The sequence below is a fragment of the Urocampus carinirostris genome, chromosome 3, assembly GCF_059441175.1.
Source record: "Urocampus carinirostris isolate Australia breed hairy pipefish chromosome 3, RoL_Ucar_1.0, whole genome shotgun sequence".
Classification (NCBI taxonomy): domain Eukaryota; kingdom Metazoa; phylum Chordata; class Actinopteri; order Syngnathiformes; family Syngnathidae; genus Urocampus; species Urocampus carinirostris.
In genome coordinates, this window is record NC_142351.1 from 52,445,057 (window position 1) to 52,464,874 (window position 19,818).

Sequence of the window (19,818 nt, forward strand, 5' to 3'; positions counted from 1 at the left end):
GAAGATCCACTTCCGCGTTTGGAGCACAATCAGAGTACGAGAGCGACTTGTTGCCCACGTCCAGCGAACACCGGATCGTGGGCAAAGCCCTTTTCTCTTTCCTCCAATAAAGCTTGTGAAAAACGTAACGCAATTGGGTCCTGTTTCCGTTCTGGTCCTGACATTATATAGATATATATATATATATATATATATATATATATATATATATATATAGATATAGATATAGATATAGATATAGATAGATATATATATATATATATATATATATATATATATATATATGGGCAGCACGGCGGCGCAGTGGTTAGCGCATGTGCGGCACAGTTCATGACTTGGGAACCTCCTGCGTGGGTTCAAATCCAGCTCCGGAAATCCTGTGCGGAGCTCTGACAGAGTGACCATCGGGTTCTTGGTCACCTCCCTGACTAAGGCCCTTCTTCCCGATCGCTCAGTTTAGAAGGCCGCCCAGCTCTAGGAAGAGTCCTGTTGGTTCCAAATGTCTTCCATTTACGAATAATGGAGGCCACTGCACTCATTGGGACCTTCAAAGCAGCTTTTTTTGAGAGAGAGAGCCACAAAACTGCCATACACGCTCGCGAGACAAATGCTAATTCTTCAGTGTATTTTATGATGTTTGATAGTTTCATAAGTCTCTAAAATAATAATAATTCCAGATCTCGTGGCTATCTATATAAATATGAAATCTAACAATCGACTTCCTCCTGCAGTTACCCAAGAGTGTTGAGACTCATTTTGTCAGTCAAACATACAGGAGTGCAGGAAAAGCTCAACGGGAACTTATATGCCAGCCCAAGGACATGGTTGGCATCTGTGAGGAAGTTAAATTGTGAGTGGAGCTGCTTTTTTAAATTTCTTTTTCACTCCTTTGCTTCATTTTTCTTCTTCTTTTTCCTAGCATTTTTCCTGTTTTACTCCTTTTCCCCCTGTTTTTCCTCCCTTTTTCGCATTTTTCTTGTATTTTTTTGAGTCTTCTACCATTTTACTTATTTTTTCTTTCTTTGTAATTGTTTCTTTTTGCCTTTATTTTATTATTTCTCCTGTTGTTTTTTCATTGTTGTATTTTTTAGGTTAGGCATAATGCTATATGATAATTTTTAATATATGGATAGAAGAGGCAGCACGGCGGCACAGTGGTTACCGTGTGTGCAGCACAGTTCTGAAGTCGTGAGATGTAACCTCCTGTGTGGAGTTTGCATGTTTCAGATTCAGATTCAGATCTACTTTATTGTCATTCTAGTACACGTGTATACAGAACGAAATGTCGATACATTTGACCCGCACAGTTTCCTTGAATGTACAGATATAAATAAAATGTTGTATTGAGTTGGAGTATTGAGTACTAATAATATACTAAATAATTATGGCTATGTATAGTATTTTACAGTAGCGCAAATAGTGCAAGAGGAGCAGCTAACCAGATGTCCAAAAAGGGCAGTCAGGTAAACAAGTCAGGTAAACAGTATCAATAACACTGTAACAATAACGCTGTAAGTACAATAGTGCAGAGAAACAGATGTGCAAGGAGTGGCTAGCTATAAAGAACTGTCAGTAGTGCAAAAAGTCAAACAAAACCAACAGATGTACAGATTAGCAGCAGTTTAGATTTACTATGTGTTTGATTGACCATTTAACAGTCTAATGGCCAGGGGGACAAGACTATTGTGGAGCCTGGTGGTCCTGCACCGCACACTGCAGTACCTCTTCCCAGAGGCTAGCAGAGTGAACAGTCCATGATGGGGGTGAGAGGGGTCCCTGATAATGTTCTTAGCTTGGGATAGGCAGCGCTTCTGGCCAATGTCCTGAATGGAGGGGAGAGAAGTCCCGATGATTTTCTCTGCTGTCCTCGTCACCCTCGTCACCCTCCTCACACTACCCCAGTCGGAAGCGCTGCAGCCTCCACACCACACAGAGATACAGCTGGTCAGGATACTCTCTATGGTGCCCCTGTAGAATGTGATGAGGGAGGGTGGGGGCAGGTGGGCTCTCCTCATCCTCCGCAGGAAGTACAGGCGCTGCTGTGCCCTCTTAACCAGTGATGCAGTGTTCACGGACCAGGTGAGTTTGTTTGTGATGTGCACCCCTAGGAACTTGATGCTGCTGACAACCTCCACAGACTTGTTGTTGATGAAAAGTGGGGCATGGTTGGGCTGGTTTTTCCTGAAGTCGACAATGATCTCTTTAGTTTTGTCAACATTCAGGACCAGGCTGTTGTCCCTGCACCAGCCCACCAACTGCTGCACCTCCTCTCTGTAGGCCAGGTCGTTGTCGTCCCTGATGAGGCCCACCACTGTTGTGTCGTCCGCAAACTTCACGATGTGGTTTGTGGCGGACCTAGGGACGCAGTCGTGTGTCATCAGGGTGAACAGCAAGGGGCTCAGGACACAGCCTTGGGGGGAGCCCGTGCTGAGGGTGATGACATCAGAGATGTTCTGACCAATCCGCACTGACTGGGGTCTGTCAGTGAAGAAGTCCAGCAGCCAGTTCCGCAGGGGGGTGTTGAAACCCAGGAGTCTCATTTTGTCTACCAGGTGTTGTGGGATGATGGTGTTGAATGCTGAACTGAAGTCCAGGAACAGCATCCGCACATGGGTGTTCTTCTCCTCAAGGTGTGTCAGGCTCAGGTGAAGCGCAAAGGAGATGGCATCCCCGGTGGAGCGGTTTGTCCGGTAGGCAAACTGAAAGGGGTCGAGTGAGGAGGGGAGACTGGAGGTGATGTGCTCTTTAACCAGTCTCTCAAAGCACTTCATTATGATGGGAGTTAGTGCAACGGGCCGGTAATCGTTGAATGATAAGATCTGAGGTTTCTTAGGCACTGGGATGATGGTGGCAATCTTGAAGCATGATGGTACTGTGGCTTGGTCTAGCGAGGTGTTGAAAATGTCTGTTAGTACACAAGCCAGCTGATTGGCGCACTCCCTAAGGACCCGCCCTGGAATGTTGTCCGGGCCTGGAGCCTTCCGTGTGTTGACCCTTCTCAGGGTCTTCCTCACGTCAGTTGAGTCCAGGAGGAGTGCTCTTTCGTCCTGATTTGGAACCGCTTTCGCTGCAGGGGTGCCATTTTGGGCCTCGAACCTCCCAAAGAAGTTGTTGAGGTCATTCAGAAAGTCCATGCTAGTGTCCTGCACTGGGGCAGTGGTTGGCTTGTATCTGGTGATGGCCTGAATGCCTTTCCACATATCCCTGGTGTTGGTTGTGCTGAGGAAACGGTCTTGGATTTTTTGACTGTGCGATCGCTTTGCTAGTCTGATAGCACGGTTCAGGTTAGCCCTCGCTGATCTCAGCGCCTCCTCGTCACCAGATTTAAAGGCAAGGTTCCGTACCTTTAGCAGTTTGCGTATCTCAGCAGTCATCCAGGGTTTCTGATTGGCACGGTGCAGATGGTTTTGGTATTGCTGACGTCTTCTGCGCATTTACTGATGTAGGCTGACACAGACATGGCGTACTCATCTATATTTATTTTGTTGTTGTAAGTGGCAGCCGATTTAAACATGTCCCAATCCGTGCATTCAAAGCAGTCCTGTAGTGCCTCCATTGCCCCCTCAGTCCACACCCTCACCTGCTTCACTGTAGGTTTTTCTCTGGTCAGCAGGGGCTTGTATGCAGGAATTAGCATGACAGAAAGGTGATCTGATGAGCCAAGGTGGGGGCGGGGGGCTGCTCTGTATGCTCCTCTGATATTTGTGTAGGCCAAGTCTAATGTATTCCTACCTCTTGTAGCAAAGTTGACATGCTGGTGGAAATGCGGGAGAACTGTTTTCATGTTGGCCTGGTTAAAGTCCCCCGCCGCAATAAAAATGCACTCGGTGTAAGCATGCTGCAGTTCACTCACAGTTCGGTAGAGAACGTCCATTGCCTCCTTAGTATTAGCGCTAGGGGGCACGTACACGGCAGTAATGATGGTAGCACTAAACTCCCTTGGTAGGTAGAAGGGTCTGCAGATCACCGTCAAAAGTTCAATGTCTCGTGAGCAGTGATTCGAGATTATCTTAGCATTTCTACACCAGTTGTTGTTGGTATAAATGCATAGTCCGCCACCCCTGCTCTTACCTGTGAGCTCGCCGCTTCTATCAGCGCGGAAAGCAGTTAGCCCCACAATGCTAACAGCGTCATCCGGGATAGATGAGTTTAGCCATGTCTCCGTCAGAATTAAAGCGCAACAGTTCGTCATCTCGCGGTTCGATGTAAGTTCCACTTGTAAATGTTCTCTCAGTGCTTGCGTGGGTTTCCTCCGGGCACTCCAGTTTCCTCCCACATTCCAAAAACATGTCAGGTTAATTGGCCGGTTCAAATTGTCTCTAGGTGTGAATGAGCGAGCGAATTGTCTGTCACTGTGTGCCCTGCGATTGGCTGGCAACCAGTTCAGAGTGTCGCCTGCCCACTGCACGAAGATAGCTGGGATGGGCTCCAGCGCCCCAGCGACCATACTGAGGATAAGCGGTGCAGATAATGGATGAATGGATATGGATAGAAGCAATCATAGGATCAAATCCACCTACTAGCCTCCCTGTGCAGAGTTTGCATGTTCTCCTCGTGCTTGCGAGGCTTTCCTCCGGGCACTCCGGTTTCCTCCCACATTCTAAAAAATGTATGTATTGTAATTGACGGGTTAAAATTGTCCCTAGATGTGAATAAGCGGGTGAATTGTCTTTTCTCTATGTGCCCTACGACTGGCTGGCAACCAGTTCAGGGTGTCCCTGCCGACTGCACAAAGACAGCTGGGATGGGCTCCAGCACACCCGCGACCCTACTGAGGATAAGATGTACGGATGATGGATGGATATGAAATTTGACTGTTTTGAATTTTTGGGGGGAATTCTCACAAAATCTGTGTTTTTGTTGTATTGCTGTTAAAATTCCGGTTGCTCATTCAATTGTTAAGTCATGGGCGTCTGCGACTGTCTTTTTCGTTTGGCACTTTGTGGGCTTCAGCGCTTGCCGTAGCTTCAGCTAAATAGCATCGCGCTCAAGATGATTGCAGTCGTGAACAGATGCCCTGACTTTTGTACTGTTTTGTTTACTGAATGCAGGCAATAAACAGAGTGACTGTGAACCCTTGTGTCGCGCAAGATTGATGGTCGTTACAGATAGAAGCAACAAAAATGCTCTGATGAGGCTTTTGGTAGCCAAAAGAGCTTCTTTTTAGTGTGCCGAGCCAAAGGTGCTACTTCTAAAAAAAAAAAAAAAAAAAAAAAAAAAAAAAAAAAAAAAAAAAAAAAAGAGAGATTTCCAATCACTACGAGCTTATTTGAGCTACCTTGTAACGAACAGTGAAGTGCTAAATTCTGCAAACACGTAGCATAACACACATATGAGAGGCAAAAAGTGCAAGATGAGTAAAATGAATATTAACAGTTCTTCCTTTAACACTTTTCTTTTAATTTTCCTGACGTTTTTGTCTCCACCTAGCACCAGCACCAGACTCATATTATTCGCGAGGTTTTAATTTTACTGCGACAAAAAAGAAAGGCGGTGGTCGGCCAAATCAACTTCAAGTTTGGGAGGGGGGGATTTTTTAAGGGTTATTGTTCTATCTTCTTTATTCATTATCCATTATCGGTCGGTTCATAATATGCTACAAAGCCTAGGAGCCGGGACTCTTACACTCAGCCAAAGGGCCAAGCTAAGGTCCTAGCCCTAAAGCCTTGCTGCGATCATTGCGAATGCACCGTTCCCGGAGGTACTGCAATACCGGGCCGATGCGTGGAGTGGACAGAGCAAGCTATTATTCCATCTCCGGACCGTACGCAGTTCATACCAGAACATCCTGATGTATACAAATTCAGAACATCCTTATGTATACAAATTCAGAACCATAGGAGAGAATTTCCCCAGATGGTAAACTCACCTCATCTGTTGCACTGATTGTAGCCGACTTGAGAAGTAATGCATGAGTAAGGTAATTAAGTGCAAGTGACACATACAAGTTCAAATGATTTTTCTCCACTTTGACCTGAGCCCGCCCTTTGGGATATCTCCCTCTCTTCCCTATTAGCCACTCAGGTCATTACATACAACCATTTAATATATAGTGTATATTTCCACGGCGACAGGTGAGGCACAGCCTTACCTGCCTCACCTGATTGTATTTCAGTGAGGGGTGTGGCTTGGGGTGTATAGTCGAGCGATATCAAACAACAAATATACCAACACGTTTAGGCAATTTTAGGAGAGCAAAAACTCAATTTACTGCCTAGTTGAATCAGCTCTTCCATATCGTCCATTTTTTGTATCACACTGCCCTCGTGCGGCCAATCAAATGGGGTGAGTTTAAATGTTTACTTTCGTTGTAAACACCGTTCACTGTTTTGTTATCAATGACAAGGACTTTTTTAGTTAATGACATAACTGTAGGTGTTATTTATTCTGCTTTGCATGAAAAGTTGCTGCTTTTTTGGAGGTGCGCTGGAATGAATGGCACTTATGTTCGTTTATCTCATCTCATCTCAAACCCACGCAAGCACGGGGGAGAACATACAAACTCCACACAGGAAGTCCGGTAGCTGGATTTGAACCCACACAGGAGGTTCCCAAGACCTTAGAACTGTGCCGCACACGCGCTAACCACTGTATATAACGAAGCCATATCCGCCTAGAGACAGGCATGTTCAAAGTCCAGCTCCGGTGTTGTGCCCAAATCCGACTCCTGTGCAGATTCCTCCCCCCCTCGCGTGAACGTGCATTCTGCTGCGCTTCCAACAAAAGCGATCGTATTCTATATAAAACGCTTATTAAAACAATAAAGCGAGCTAATTATAACAATTGGGAGATCCTAGTCTATATAACGCGTTTATTTAAACAATAAAGTGCGATCGTATTCTACAAAATGCGTTTGTTAACGCGGATAAAAAATTCACCAACGTCAATGTACGCTATGATTTCCGCAATCACAACTAATTGTACACAAATAATATTTATTTGATTTACTATAATATCAGTATGTTATGTCTTTTTTATTGTGAATGAAACCCTGGTTGCATTGGATCCCGCGGTGTAAACAAATAGTTTTTTTTTCCATTTAAAATCGGACTTCCCTGCCTATACTGTTTGCAAAATAAGACACGCTTTAAACCTTATTATGCTCTTTGGTTTTGGGATCCAACTACAGAGGAATACCTCCACTTTGCGATGTGTTACTGAATAGGTGTTCGACCAATCTAGTTCGTTTTTATTACTACTATTAATAATAATATTTGTACTATTATGAGAAACGTCTGAAAGTTTTCAAATTCACTGTGCTGACATATTGATGCCACAGAAGTTTACTCTACAAGTTACAAGTCTGTATCTCCAACAGAATCTGTTTTAGCAGGGGGGGAGGATTTGGGCAGGCTGTTTGACCCAGATCCTTAGCACACACTTACACACGAATATAAAACACAAATGGATCCTTCGTCATTTGAATTTGGCTTTACTGTTAAATTCTGCAAACCAGAACCGACAGCAAGAAACATGTACCAAAGGAAAAGGCAGATCTCTTGCTCAAGTAAACAAAAAGAAGCAGATGAAACACAATGGCAACATCATATTTGGCAAACTTGAAACTCAATATTCGTTTGCTGTCCATTTGAACTGGAACATCACAGAAGGAGATAAACAAAAGTCCAATACAGTGTACATACACAATGACATATCATTCGATGTCCTTCTCGCTATGTCACCGGTGAGTAAAAGGTCAGGGTTCCTATGTATGAAACCAATCTCCAGGAGAATCGTGACACTGGTTAGTTTTACCCTACTGATGATAGAACAGTTTCATGTGCCCTCTTCATATTTCCTAATAATCGCATGCTTCATTTCCGTGGTTCTCATGTTTTGCTTCTTCCTTTAGCATCACAACAAGCCTTGGGGCCCATTGCAAGTAAACAAAGGGCAAGAAATGCAGTTTTGTATCACACTAACACACATGTTCTTTATGAAGATAGTGGTTCTGCTTAATGGCATTTTAGGAGTGCTTTGGTGAGATGTTTTGGTGAGAGCCAAATGCCCCCAAACCAACACACAATATTACAAGACCTATATTCAGGTTTTCGAAATAAAAAAATACTGCGAGAATTCCTGCACATTAAAAGATTGTGAGGTAATTAAAATGATAAAATTTAAAATCAATTTTTTTTTAAATTGCAATAATTTATGGTTCAGTTACCAGATCTACTCGGCTGGCTTTTTGGTTCAGGGTCCTTTGTTGGTTGTTTTATTCAAGTAATTTACAACTTATGAAAAAGCATCATGCTTAAAAGGAGCTGTAGGGAATTTTAAACTTTTTTTTACCCGCTGCTGCGGTTTGCTGGCTTGTGTCATCATTGCAGCCTCAGTCAGCTCTAAATGTTGGGGTGCAAGGATGTGCATTTCCCAGACACACTCGTATAACCTTTTCCTTTTTCATCTTTCTTGAGGTTTTGGTTGACGTTTGCACTGTACTTAAAACAGGCCTTTTCTTACTTTCAGATTTCCTTGCTGCATTAACATATAGAAACAAAAAAAAAAAACAGACGAGCATGAAATCACTCTCCACCCATTTCTACCTAACTTGTTCTGCCCCCGAACAGCTTTGCCAAAAGTAAGATAAAATCAGATAGAAGCAGTGGGGGAAAAAAAAGCTCGTTTCCGCTAGCTTAATAGAGAACATATTTAACTTTCAACTTTTTAAGGACACCTCAAACGACACACCCCTCCTTAGGGAAAAAAAAAGACAGTCTGTACTAGCGTATGAATTAAGATCATGAAAACGGTACGTCTATATGCAGCAAGGAATCTATCTGCCAAGGAAAAGCAGAATTAACAGCACATTTACATGTACTGTATGTTTGAAGGAAGCACAACGCTGCGTAACGTTCTCCAAGTGTTTGTTTAACGGTAAATCGTCAAGAACATAAAATGTTTCTGTCAAAACGTCAGCAGCAGGCGCAAGTCCTTTTGAACCGATCAGAACACACGCATTGGATAGATGTCCGCAATGGAAAGTCACTGATAAGTTTATTCTGTTTTTAATACTGGACACCTGCAAAAGAGATTTCTTAGAATGCCTGTAAGCTATTTTGAGTGTTGTACATTGTTTTGACTATGACAGTCATCATTGGCCAATCAAGTTGCTGAATTCTGATTTCCACAACCTTTAGAGCGGATCTACTTTCATAAACTAGGAGACTTAGTAAAAGGCTCAGGTGAGGGCCTAAAGGACAGGATGGCCTTTCTCAGTCTACTGTGCCAGTTCAAAATCCAAAGATGTTTTCACTCCTTATTTCGATTGTCCATCAATGTTTAAACTTATCAGTAAACGATGCAATTTTTGTCACACTCGCGTCACATGCTGCCGGCAGCTGTTGATGGAGCAAAAACAAAACTGTATAAGACTCAAAATTCAAAAATTGCCAAACTACAGTTTTGGCTGAAAGAAAAATGGCAAATAGGTAACTAACCCCTCGAAAAGGGTCCGCTATTTGTTAGTAGCACGAATACATTTGCGAACGCAGACCTCTGAAAGCATCGTCCTCCTGCCTGCCAGCATTGTGATTTTGAAACAGTAAGGACTCTGACTGCACGGCGCTCTCTGGTGGCTCAGGCTGGCAGAACTCTACGATGAAGTCCTCCTCTGAGTCCAGAAGCAGTCTGGCCCAGGCTTGCGTGTCCAGAGTCGCGGCCGTCCCACCGTACTCTTTGGGCAGGACAGAGCGAGGGATGTTCCGGTGAAGGGAGCGCAGGTCGGAGCTGTGTAGCAGGTACTGCACAAGAGGAACAGAGAACGTCACTCGGTCATCTCAAAACAACGGGAGCGGATATGAAGAGTGCTCTTAGTCTTAAAACATTTTGTTGATACATTTCTAAAGAGAAGACCAATTATCATTAACAACAAACAGGAGGACCACTGTTGCACATACAGGCAATTGATGTTTCCCTTTTTTAATCATACAATTGCTAATACTTGTCATCTTATAAGTTTTCCAGGTAATTTATACATCCAACCATTATCTGCAACGCATATCCTCAGTAGGGTCGCGGGGGTGCTGGAGCCCATCCCAGCTATCTTCGGGCAGTGGGCAGGGGACACCCTGGACTGGTTGCCAGACAGTCACAGAGTATACAGGGACAGACAATTCGCTCGCTCATTCACACCTAGGGACAATTTGAACTGGCCAATTAACCTAACATGCATGTTTTTGGAATGTGGAAAGAAACCGGAGCTCTCGGAGAAAACCCACGCAAGCACAGGGAGAACATGCAAACTCACACAGGAAGGTTTGATCCCATGACCTAAGAACTGTGCCACACACGCGCTAACCGCCGCCGTGCTGTAATTTATACATTCTGTTTAATAACTTCAAATTGCAGATTGTCTACGCCGTATATCGAACTCAGAGAAGGACTTGAAACTCATTATTTGGATGGATAATTATTACTCATTTGTTTTATGTTGAAATGAAACGAAACCTACTTTTCGCCTTTAACAGGCAATGCTAGGATTGAATCCCCTACTTTCCAGATGAATTATCAGGTAGCAACACTTCCTATTTGTTTTTAACTCTTCTTGAGTGAGCGTGGATGTTATTGCTTACTCATCCAAAATATTGTTTGAAATATTTGAATGCATACCCGTCAACTTACAAGGGATGAAAATATCTTAAAGTTATTGTCACAAGATTTGTCCCTTCGGTCATTGGATGGTGAATAATTTAATTGCACTGGCTTTTATTAAAGGGACAGTGTGTATCATTAAGGGCCTCCCAATGGTAAAAATAAATAACATTTATTTACTGTAAATAATAAACAAGAATACATGACCTATGACATAAACGTGCATCATTGAAAATATTCGTTGGTCGAGAAATTAGCATCAATTTTACAGAACATGAGCCTCACCAAGAACACCTGACCTAATTGGGGTAACCAAAAAACAAAAACCTCGTTTAGGGCTGGGCAAAAAAAACAAGAAACATGTTATTTTTCAATTGAGCGACATCAAGCGGTCAAATAATACACACTGTCCCTTCAAACTTTGTTAAAATCATTATCTTAACAAAAATGAAGGACAATATTCGTCATTGGCTCAACAACATCCTATTAATTTGGAGATATTTGCTAATCTTTGGTGCATACATTTACAAATTCTTAATACCATGAAAAATGAACTGTTAAAAGTCAGGTATGACTGATGTATGCAACAAGAGCTTTCCTTCAATCCAATATTTTTTTTTATTCTCAGACACCTTGTGAGAACATACAAAGAGATGAATTACCCTCTCAGCCATCTTCTCCTTCAGGAATGGTTTAATGACTGCAAAGATGCCTTTGAAAATCCGTGGTTCGTTAATGATGTTGACGGCCTTGATCCGGATTGGAAAACTGTCCTGAATATTAAAAAAAAAACAGATGTGAACAATTCTGCTGAAGCAAAATAATTCAGCAAATTTATAAATCAAGCATAAGGAGATGCTTATTATTGAGAGTCGAGCAAATGAAAAATCATTCTGAAAGAAAACATTCATTTTACATCTTTAAGATACCTCACCTGAAGAATGCTCACCACCTTTTTGGCTAGGAAGGGACCTGGATTGGAAGCCTGCGACATTCCCACCCCGGTGTAATCAGCCAAGATAACAATCCCGTTGACTTGGGTTTCCTCTGGCTGGATTAACCTCTCCAGCGTCATGTACAAGGCCCTCACATTGTCAACAAATGGGTAAGCATTTGCTTTCCATTTTCCTTAAAGAACAGACCAACAATAAATGTAGGTGATAAGTTTAAACTTTAGTAAACACTTAAAAAAGGAAAGAGGCCGTCAATGGATACTTGCAAAGAGGACAGGGAGAGAAGCCTGTTATAAGAAATTCCAACCTGTTTTAAGGCCCTCCCCAGAGTCATTTTTGTTAAATCTTAAAGGTTACAAAATCAACCCTAAGGGCGTGTAGCAATCATAGAACAGCAACATAATTGGGCGATGGTGACAATGATGTAATAGTCAAGACAACAAACAGCAGTGCGCAATAATTGTCAAAATAATAAACTGGCATCCTATGAAATCTACTTTGCAGGTGTCCTACATTTAAAAAAGAATAAACTCATCACTTTCCCCCTTTTTATTTACAGTTTTTCCCAAGAGGCTGGATCAAATGATGGATGATCTTTTTATTCAAAGGCCAAATCTACCCTGGTGTTGAGGCCGCATATTGTTCAAGATGATTACATCCCAATTCTCACTTCAACCATGGACCAAAACATGAACATATTCATGCAAATGCTCCTGTTTATTGTGTCAAACTGGATTAAGCGTATTTTCCAAACAAGGATACCAACCTGGCCGGAGGCAGAGGATGTACCTTCCATGGGGGTCTGGTTGAGGCAAGACAGTCAGAAAGCCCAAGTCCAGAACATGCTTGACGGTAGACGGCTTCAGGTTATGGAATACTTCAGGCCAAGCCTTCCGTCCTGCATGGTAATTGAGCAAGAGCTGCAGTGCTCGGTCGTAGTCGAACTTCCTGGCCCGCAGGAAGCGCAGAAGGAATGAGTCGTCAAGCCTTGTTCTCAGATCAGGCTGTTCCTGCACAACAAAGGCATGGGTCAAGTCAGATTTATTTGTATAGGCCTATATCACAAAAGGTCTCCGACTAACCGAAATTATGCTAAAACTCCAAATGACCACAACTATGATCGTCCAGCCTCAAAATACCGACTGATGCAGCAGGTTCTAGATAAGGTATCAGGAAACTTTTTGACTCAAAAGGCCATGAGAGCAAAATATTATGATTCCCCCCACCCTCCTCCCCTTATAAGCCACACTATATTGTGTACTTTAAGACCAAATGAAAGTAATTAATTCTTAAGTGAATTTATTATCAAATCTAAAAAATAACAAGAGCCCGTTTTCCTACATTGCTAAAATGTTGTCTCCCTTCCGCAGTTACTTAAGATTCTGTGGCTCATTTAGACTGCCATTTTTGTTGTAAATAACGGTATAAAAACTAGGTGCAAACAGAGTTATTTTGTAAAAATTTCACAAAATACTGCAAACGAGAAGGATAGGGCTGTATTTACCTTTAACTATGATATGTGGTTACTGTTGCAAGCTTGATAATTCAGTGGCCATCATTCATTTTCCATCCGTTAAATAGATGCAAATCTTTGACATCTTTGAAATCTACAAACATTCTTCCTCAAGTCCTCAAGAGTGTGGTTATTCATTAGTCATTTTTTTCCTTAATTGAACAAACTACGCTTGAAAAGAAATTATGGGAAATGCTCAAAGGCAGACGTCAGACTCACATATGCGTTCTGATACATTTCATTGTCTAATACACAAGGAAAAAAATACTAATTATATTTCTTGTTACCAGCCTTAAAGATAGAGAGGCGCTACAACGTTCCTGTCGCTAGTGGTAGAATCACAATGTTGCTCTCCGGCATAAATGCGTTAAAGAATTTTAACTTCACGCCATGTGTACTCATGTGACGAGCCATATCTGGCGCAGAAGGCGAGAGAGGAGTGCGCTCTGTATGCAGAGATGCACCCACTCGAATTGGCTGTTGTTTCGGGTCTTTACAGCTTGTTCTGTGGGTTTTCATCATAAAGTCTCTCAACATTGAACATTCATTATTAAATGAGATCCATATACAGGGTTCCGGCCAAAACCGTACAGTACTTCAGGCAGCAACCTCTCGGGATACACAGACACGAAAATATACCTTTAGTATCATATCTCGTAGAGCTTGAACGTCCCGCAAACGCCATTCTGGTTTCTCCTGAAGCTCCTCCCGTGCTTTAGCCACTAGCTCGGGGCCCAGGGTGCAAGTGTAAATGGGGGGTGGGGGTCCAGGGAACCAGCGATGTTCTGAATCGGACCGGACAGCGCCAGAATCATCCATTGACTGACTACCTGTTTGTTGCTTTTTAAATCAAAATTAACGTGCGATCACACAGCACTCCTAAAACTAATGATAATAATAAAAACACATACTAGAACCACGTCCCCCCTCACACTTCAAAATAAGATATCGCAAACTGACAGCATTAGATTTTGCCCACTATTCTTCAGTGCAGGTTCATAACATGATCAGAGATCTAATGGTTGATTTTAGTTGCAGTATGACAAATTATGTTGCAGTTGGAACTTATTCAAAGTATATCATATACTCGCCTTAAACATCCGTCGAGAATATCGTATCAGGGTCATAAATCACTGAGCTCCCGGCTACACTTGATCATTTCCAGGTCGAAAAACACCATTCTCCCATTGGCTCATATCCACCACGTGATACTCCACGGAAGCGACACGTTTTTACGCATTTGACGTAGACTTCTTCTAAATTGACCGCCATGGCTTGGCCTGTCGGGTAAAAGTGGGCGTGGAAAATGAAAACGTTATTTTTTTAATATCAATTTTTGCAGTGTTTTAGTTAAACATGATGTCGGTTTTGTTTTTGCTGCTGTTGGTGTCGGTGGATTTTTTCAGACCAAGGACAATCAACTTTGGCCTGGACGGATCTATTGACACTAACAATGATGTTATATAATGAAATTGTGAATATGCTTGATTGCTTTTGAGTTTTTCGAGAAAGGTTGTTCAAACCTCACATTGTGTTTGTTGTTAAAATCGTCATATTGGAATATAATATTGTGAATATGCTTGATTGCTGTTGTGTTGGTCATAATTGTTTTCTGTTGTTGGTGATCTATTGACACTAACAAAGATGTCATATAATGAAATTGTGAATATGTTTGATTGCTAATAGGATTTTCGAGAAGGGTTGTTCAAATCCTCACTATGTGTTTGCTGGTAATAACATCATATTGGAACATAATATTATGAATGTGCTTGATTGCTGTTGTGATTGTCATGATTGTTTTATTTTAATATTAGTGTCAATAAATTTGTTCAAACCAAAAAAAATATTTTAATACCCTATGAACGTTTTCCTCGTCATGATTAGCAATTTTTGTCTGCCCGCCAATTGAATTGTCCTCACTGTATTGTCATTATAATCAACGTTGTGAAACATTGTATGCAACGAGATTAGACATCGCAAACGAGGGTAAACATGTAATACACTTCAAATAGAAAAATAAGATAAAAGACTGTCGGAATAAATGGGCAGAATTTTGTACAAAGTAGAGCTTAGAGATTGCTTTAAGGTATAATAAAAGTGGGTTAGGGTTAGGGAAATGTCGAGTCATAAAATAAGATAATCCTTTATTCGGGGAAATTTACTTTATTACAGCAGTAATACAAAGAATAATGAATAACAGCTAAAATAACAGCTGTAGCCCTTTATCAAAAGAAGTCTCAAAGCGCTGCGTAGACCACAGACTATAACAGATTACAGATTATTATTGCCGCATCCCCTTATCTAAAACCTAGATGAGGGCAAGGAAAAACGCAAAACCTGTGGTAATCCTCTCTTCCGTCTAACTTGTGTTCTGCCCCTTATTTTTCAACCATTTTGAAAGCAGCCTTGTGAAATCTGATATGGCCAATATAGATACATATCCTGTAGGTCAGACCTGGGCACTCCGGTCCTGGAGGGCCGTATGTTCTGCATGATTTTTGAGGTTTCTCTGATCCAATACAGGTGATTCCAATCACCAGTATCGTTAACGAGCACTTGCTAGCTTGCTAACGAGGTAATAATTTGTATCACCTGAGTTAAAGAAGAGCAAACTTCAAAATCTGGCAGGACGTGTGGCCCCCCAGGACTGGAGTGCCCAGGTCTGCTGTAGGTGTAGGATAAATCAATTCCTACCACAACCTTGATGTGAAGTTCTATGAAGAACCAGATCTTTGTTAGGTTCCTGGTCTGGGTATCTAGCCATTCGGATCACCGAGAAGGAATTTTCTCAAGTGGGAAAAGAACCTCTTAAAACTACTAAAAGAAATGGAAACAAAACTCATCTAGATCGGGATTTTTGTCCTTTGTGAATAACACTGTCTCTGGGTGAAGATAAAATGAAGAAAAGGAGAGATTTAGTTTTCCAATATCAAGCAATATTTTTTTCAAGGATCGCTATGATAACCGCCTCTTCATCTCGGAAGTCCAAAGAATTACAGCCAGCTGCGGTAAACTCACCAAGTTAGCATCGTACGTTGACCTTGCGGGTCTTGATCTCCTTGGGGCTTAAAATCAACATACCGTCCTTGAAACGGACCACCTGACCTGACGGTGCCGAGGACGAGCTGGACGTATATATATATTTTATTTATATATATGAGCAAGACACCTTTTTTTCGATTGAAAAACATCAAAACTGTTTGAAATTTAATTCTGGTTGTCAATTTTAGATTATTGTTTTTTAAAACCTTAATTTGTCATGTTGCGTAAATTGACGGTAAAATGTATTCTCATCATTCGTGGTCATTATGGCTCAGGAGATGAATGCAGGTTATTCATTTCAATTATTTTATGATGTGCGTTTTTAAAGCTTTACGATATTTCGTCATGTTTTTCCAGATAATAGATAATGAACAAATGAATCTATCAGTGGAACAAAAAACTACCTACCTACCTACCTACTTACCTACCGACCTACCGACCGACCGACCGACCGACCTACCGACCTAGCAACCTACCGACCTACCTACTGACCGACCGACCTACCTACCTACCTACCTACCTACCTACCTACCTACCTACCTACCTACCTACCTACCTTGGTCATATCCCTTGAGAGGGGTGACCGACAGCAAGACAAACACATATGCAAAAAATAAGGAAAGGAAAAGGAAAAAAATAGCAAAAAAAAACCACCAACAAGAGCTCTAGCTTCCACTTCATTGAGACCTCTTTCCTGCAGTGCACTCATAACACCATCCATCCATGTCACTCGCTGCCTTCCTCTTGGTCTCCTTCCATTTACTTCTGCTCTGTAGATCCTCTTCAACATTTGCTCCTCATCCATCCTCTCCGTGTGTCCAAACCAACCGAGTACTCTCTTATCCACACGCTTGCCCAGTTCCACTATTACTCTAGTTCTGTCTCTCGCAATTTCATTTCTCAATCTATCTAATATTGTCACTCCTAACATACCGTACTCCTTAAACACTTCATCTCAAAAACACAAAAAAAGCAATAAAATATATTTCCCTGCAATACATCTCGAGCAGATAAAAATATAAATGATAAAAAAAAAGTTACCAGCTACCACAAACTGATATGCTGCAGTTACTCGGCTGATCACGAGAAGCAAGCAAAAATACAATGGCATGCTTTTTTTGCACAGATCAAATGATATGAAAGCTACAAGTCATGCAATGTGTATTGTAAAATGCGATACTCAAATGTTTTTCCCCAGTGATTTAAGAACTAGAATTAGTGTCACATGTCACTGCCCATCGATGCGGAGGCTCATCTCTGAAAAGTAGGATGACACTTTACACCGAAAAACAATGGCGACCAGATGATGAAGGTGCTATATCTGAGACAGATCGGTAAGTTTACCAGTACTATCTGTTAAATTTGGGGGAGCAAACCCCTATCCAAAAAAACGACCTGGAGATGCTGTACTTGCCCAGGACACACCACCGGAAGTGGTGCCCCACGACCCAGGTGGTTATGGCATCTGTGAATTGTGAAACTCTGGTGGCACACTAGACAAGGTCGTACGGCACACAAGTGTGTCCCAGCACACTAGTTGGAAAACAGTGCACCAAAGTACACGTAATCACTCCTGGGTTTTATCAGTCTAAGATCACTCGAAACGGCTCACATTGTGTTTCACACTTTTTATTTTGCCTATATAAGAACTGTGCTCTTGAGGTTATTTTTCAGCAACTAGGATATAACAGTAGAGGGCAGAATTTGCCTGACTTCCTGATGTTCGCACAATGTAATGGCCTAAAACTTTCAACTTGAAGGTGGAAGATACAACGTTGTACGTCCCAACCCCTGCAAAGACAGTACACACCATCTGAAGAATGTAATGGCTAAATGCGCCGGTTCGGTTAAAAACATTTTTAGAAAAAATTAAAAGGCTTCTTAACAGTACTATTTGTGTGGTCATTATTGAATATTTACATACAAATAAACAATAAATTTGTTGCTAGCTGCATGTCCTGAAAACATAACAGTGGATCATATTTTTGGCCATCTTTTGTATGTACAGATAGAGGAAACAATATGGCAGACCCAAACACGCATCAATATTTGAGAGACATCTGAAGAACAAGTGGAACATTAATTGTCATTCAGTGGAAATGTCAATATTTCTTTAAAATGATTATTATTTCATTAACCTAGCAGTAAATAAAGAAAAGTCCCCATGATGGATGGAAGAAAGTCATACTTTAACAGTCATCATTGCAGACAGCATTTGAAAACAAGTTTAGGTAAAAATATTGAAAGTCTTACATTTTCAATCACTGAAAAAAACAAATACATTCTTTTAATAAGTAGAAGATATTTTCAATTGAGGTCATGCACTCTTCCAGGTGTAAAAAACAAATACTTTTAATTAACCATACCATGGCATTTTGCACGGGCACAGAACCAATATAATTGAGCCAATTTATTTACAAGTATGTTATTTATTAATTGTCTAGTAGCACTTGACATGCATGCCTGACAAGCTGTGAAGTACGCATCATTATCAAAAACTTGGCTTGGTGACGATGAGTTTTTGCAAGTGCATGACCGAGTGGAAACATATGTTGGCCTGGAGAGGGATGGGCGCCACCAGGCTGTACTTGCCCAGGACACAACACTGGAAATGGTGCCCGTATGACCCTTGCGGCTGAGGGATCCAATAAATCAATCAATCAATCAATCAATCAATCAATCAATCAATCAATCAATCAATCAATCAATCATGTTCTTTTTACGTAACAGGTGACCTGAGGCGTGTTCAGGAGAGTAATCAGACATGTAGTCGCTTGTTAATCGCTTGCCGCGCACTGCTGAACGTTTTGTAATCGCTCACTGTGATTGCCTTACTGATCCAAAATGGCCGACGACAGTACAATGGATTTCGTTCTACAGCTTGCTTTGAGCGAGTTGGCTTATATGAGCGACAGTTCGCATATTGACACAGTTAAGGTTATCCTAAACGCAGTGGAAGGGTCATACCTGTCTTGCATTGTTCACAAACATTATCAGGCAATGTAAGACGATATATTACATCGCCAACAGCACTCGTCAGGGTGAGATCCTCCATCTTCTGCACTGTCGACGCCATGTTGGAAATCAAAGTAAGCGGTCTTTCTCCCGTGATTACTCGGGCACGCGAGCGCTCAATAATCATTGGCCGTTCAGAAGCTAGCGATAGCTAGCGATAGCAATCGCTCACTCTCCTGAACACGCCTCTGAGGCGTGTTCAGGAGAGTAATCAGACATGTAGTCGCTTGTTAATCGCTTGCCGCGCACTGCTGAACGTTTTGTAATCGCTCACTGTGATTGCCTTACTGATCCAAAATGGCAGACGACAGTACAATGGATTTCGTTCTACAGCTTGCTTTGAGCGAGTTGGCTTATATGAGCGACAGTTCGCATATTGACACAGTTAAGGTTATCCTAAACGCAGTGGAAGGGTCATACCTGTCTTGCATTGTTCACAAACATTACCAGGCAATGTAAGACGATATATTACATCGCCAACAGCACTCGTCAGGGTGAGATCCTCCATCTTCTGCACTGTCGACGCCATGTTGGAAATCAAAGTAAGCGGTCTTTCTCCCGTGATTACTCGGGCACGCGAGCGCTCAATAATCATTGGCCGTTCAGAAGCTAGCGATAGCTAGCGATAGCAATCGCTCACTCTCCTGAACACGCCTCTGAGGCGTGTTCAGGAGAGTAATCAGACATGTAGTCGCTTGTTAA

At 41.9% G+C, this 19,818-nt stretch overlaps 1 protein-coding gene across 5 annotated transcripts; it reads right to left on the reverse strand.

Annotated features, from left to right (window-relative positions):
* Window positions 1-7,409: 7,409 nt before the first annotated feature.
* Window positions 7,410-14,282, reverse strand: ttpal (tocopherol (alpha) transfer protein-like). Of its 5 annotated transcripts, XM_088332380.1 has the most exons (7): window positions 14,151-14,215; window positions 13,699-13,899; window positions 12,313-12,556; window positions 11,528-11,721; window positions 11,256-11,366; window positions 9,441-9,743; window positions 7,410-9,341 (listed from the first exon to the last, which is right to left on the reverse strand). In XM_088332380.1, the coding sequence occupies exons 1-6, from the start codon at window positions 14,184-14,186 to the stop codon at window positions 9,465-9,467; spliced, it is 1,065 nt and encodes a 354-aa protein (XP_088188506.1). In that variant the 5' UTR covers window positions 14,187-14,215; the 3' UTR covers window positions 7,410-9,341; window positions 9,441-9,464. The 5 variants fall into 5 exon arrangements, with proteins under 5 accessions (XP_088188506.1, XP_088188510.1, XP_088188507.1 ...); XM_088332384.1 differs by having other exon boundaries at window positions 7,410-9,743; window positions 13,699-13,844; window positions 14,151-14,246; XM_088332381.1 differs by having other exon boundaries at window positions 7,410-9,743; window positions 13,699-13,889; window positions 14,151-14,237.
* Window positions 14,283-19,818: the final 5,536 nt, after the last annotated feature.

Bases quoted from the DNA above. Each gene is read 5' to 3' on its own strand.
- ttpal (XM_088332380.1), bottom strand. From the start codon at position 14,186: ATGACCCTGATACGATATTCTCGACGGATGTTTAAG. The intron at 13,900-14,150 runs GCGAGTATATGA...TGATTTAAAAAG, and splicing joins ATTCTCGACGGATGTTTAAG to CAACAAACAGGTAGTCAGTC. The intron at 9,744-11,255 runs GTAATTCATCTC...CCTCTTGTGCAG, and splicing joins AGGAGAAGATGGCTGAGAGG to TACCTGCTACACAGCTCCGA.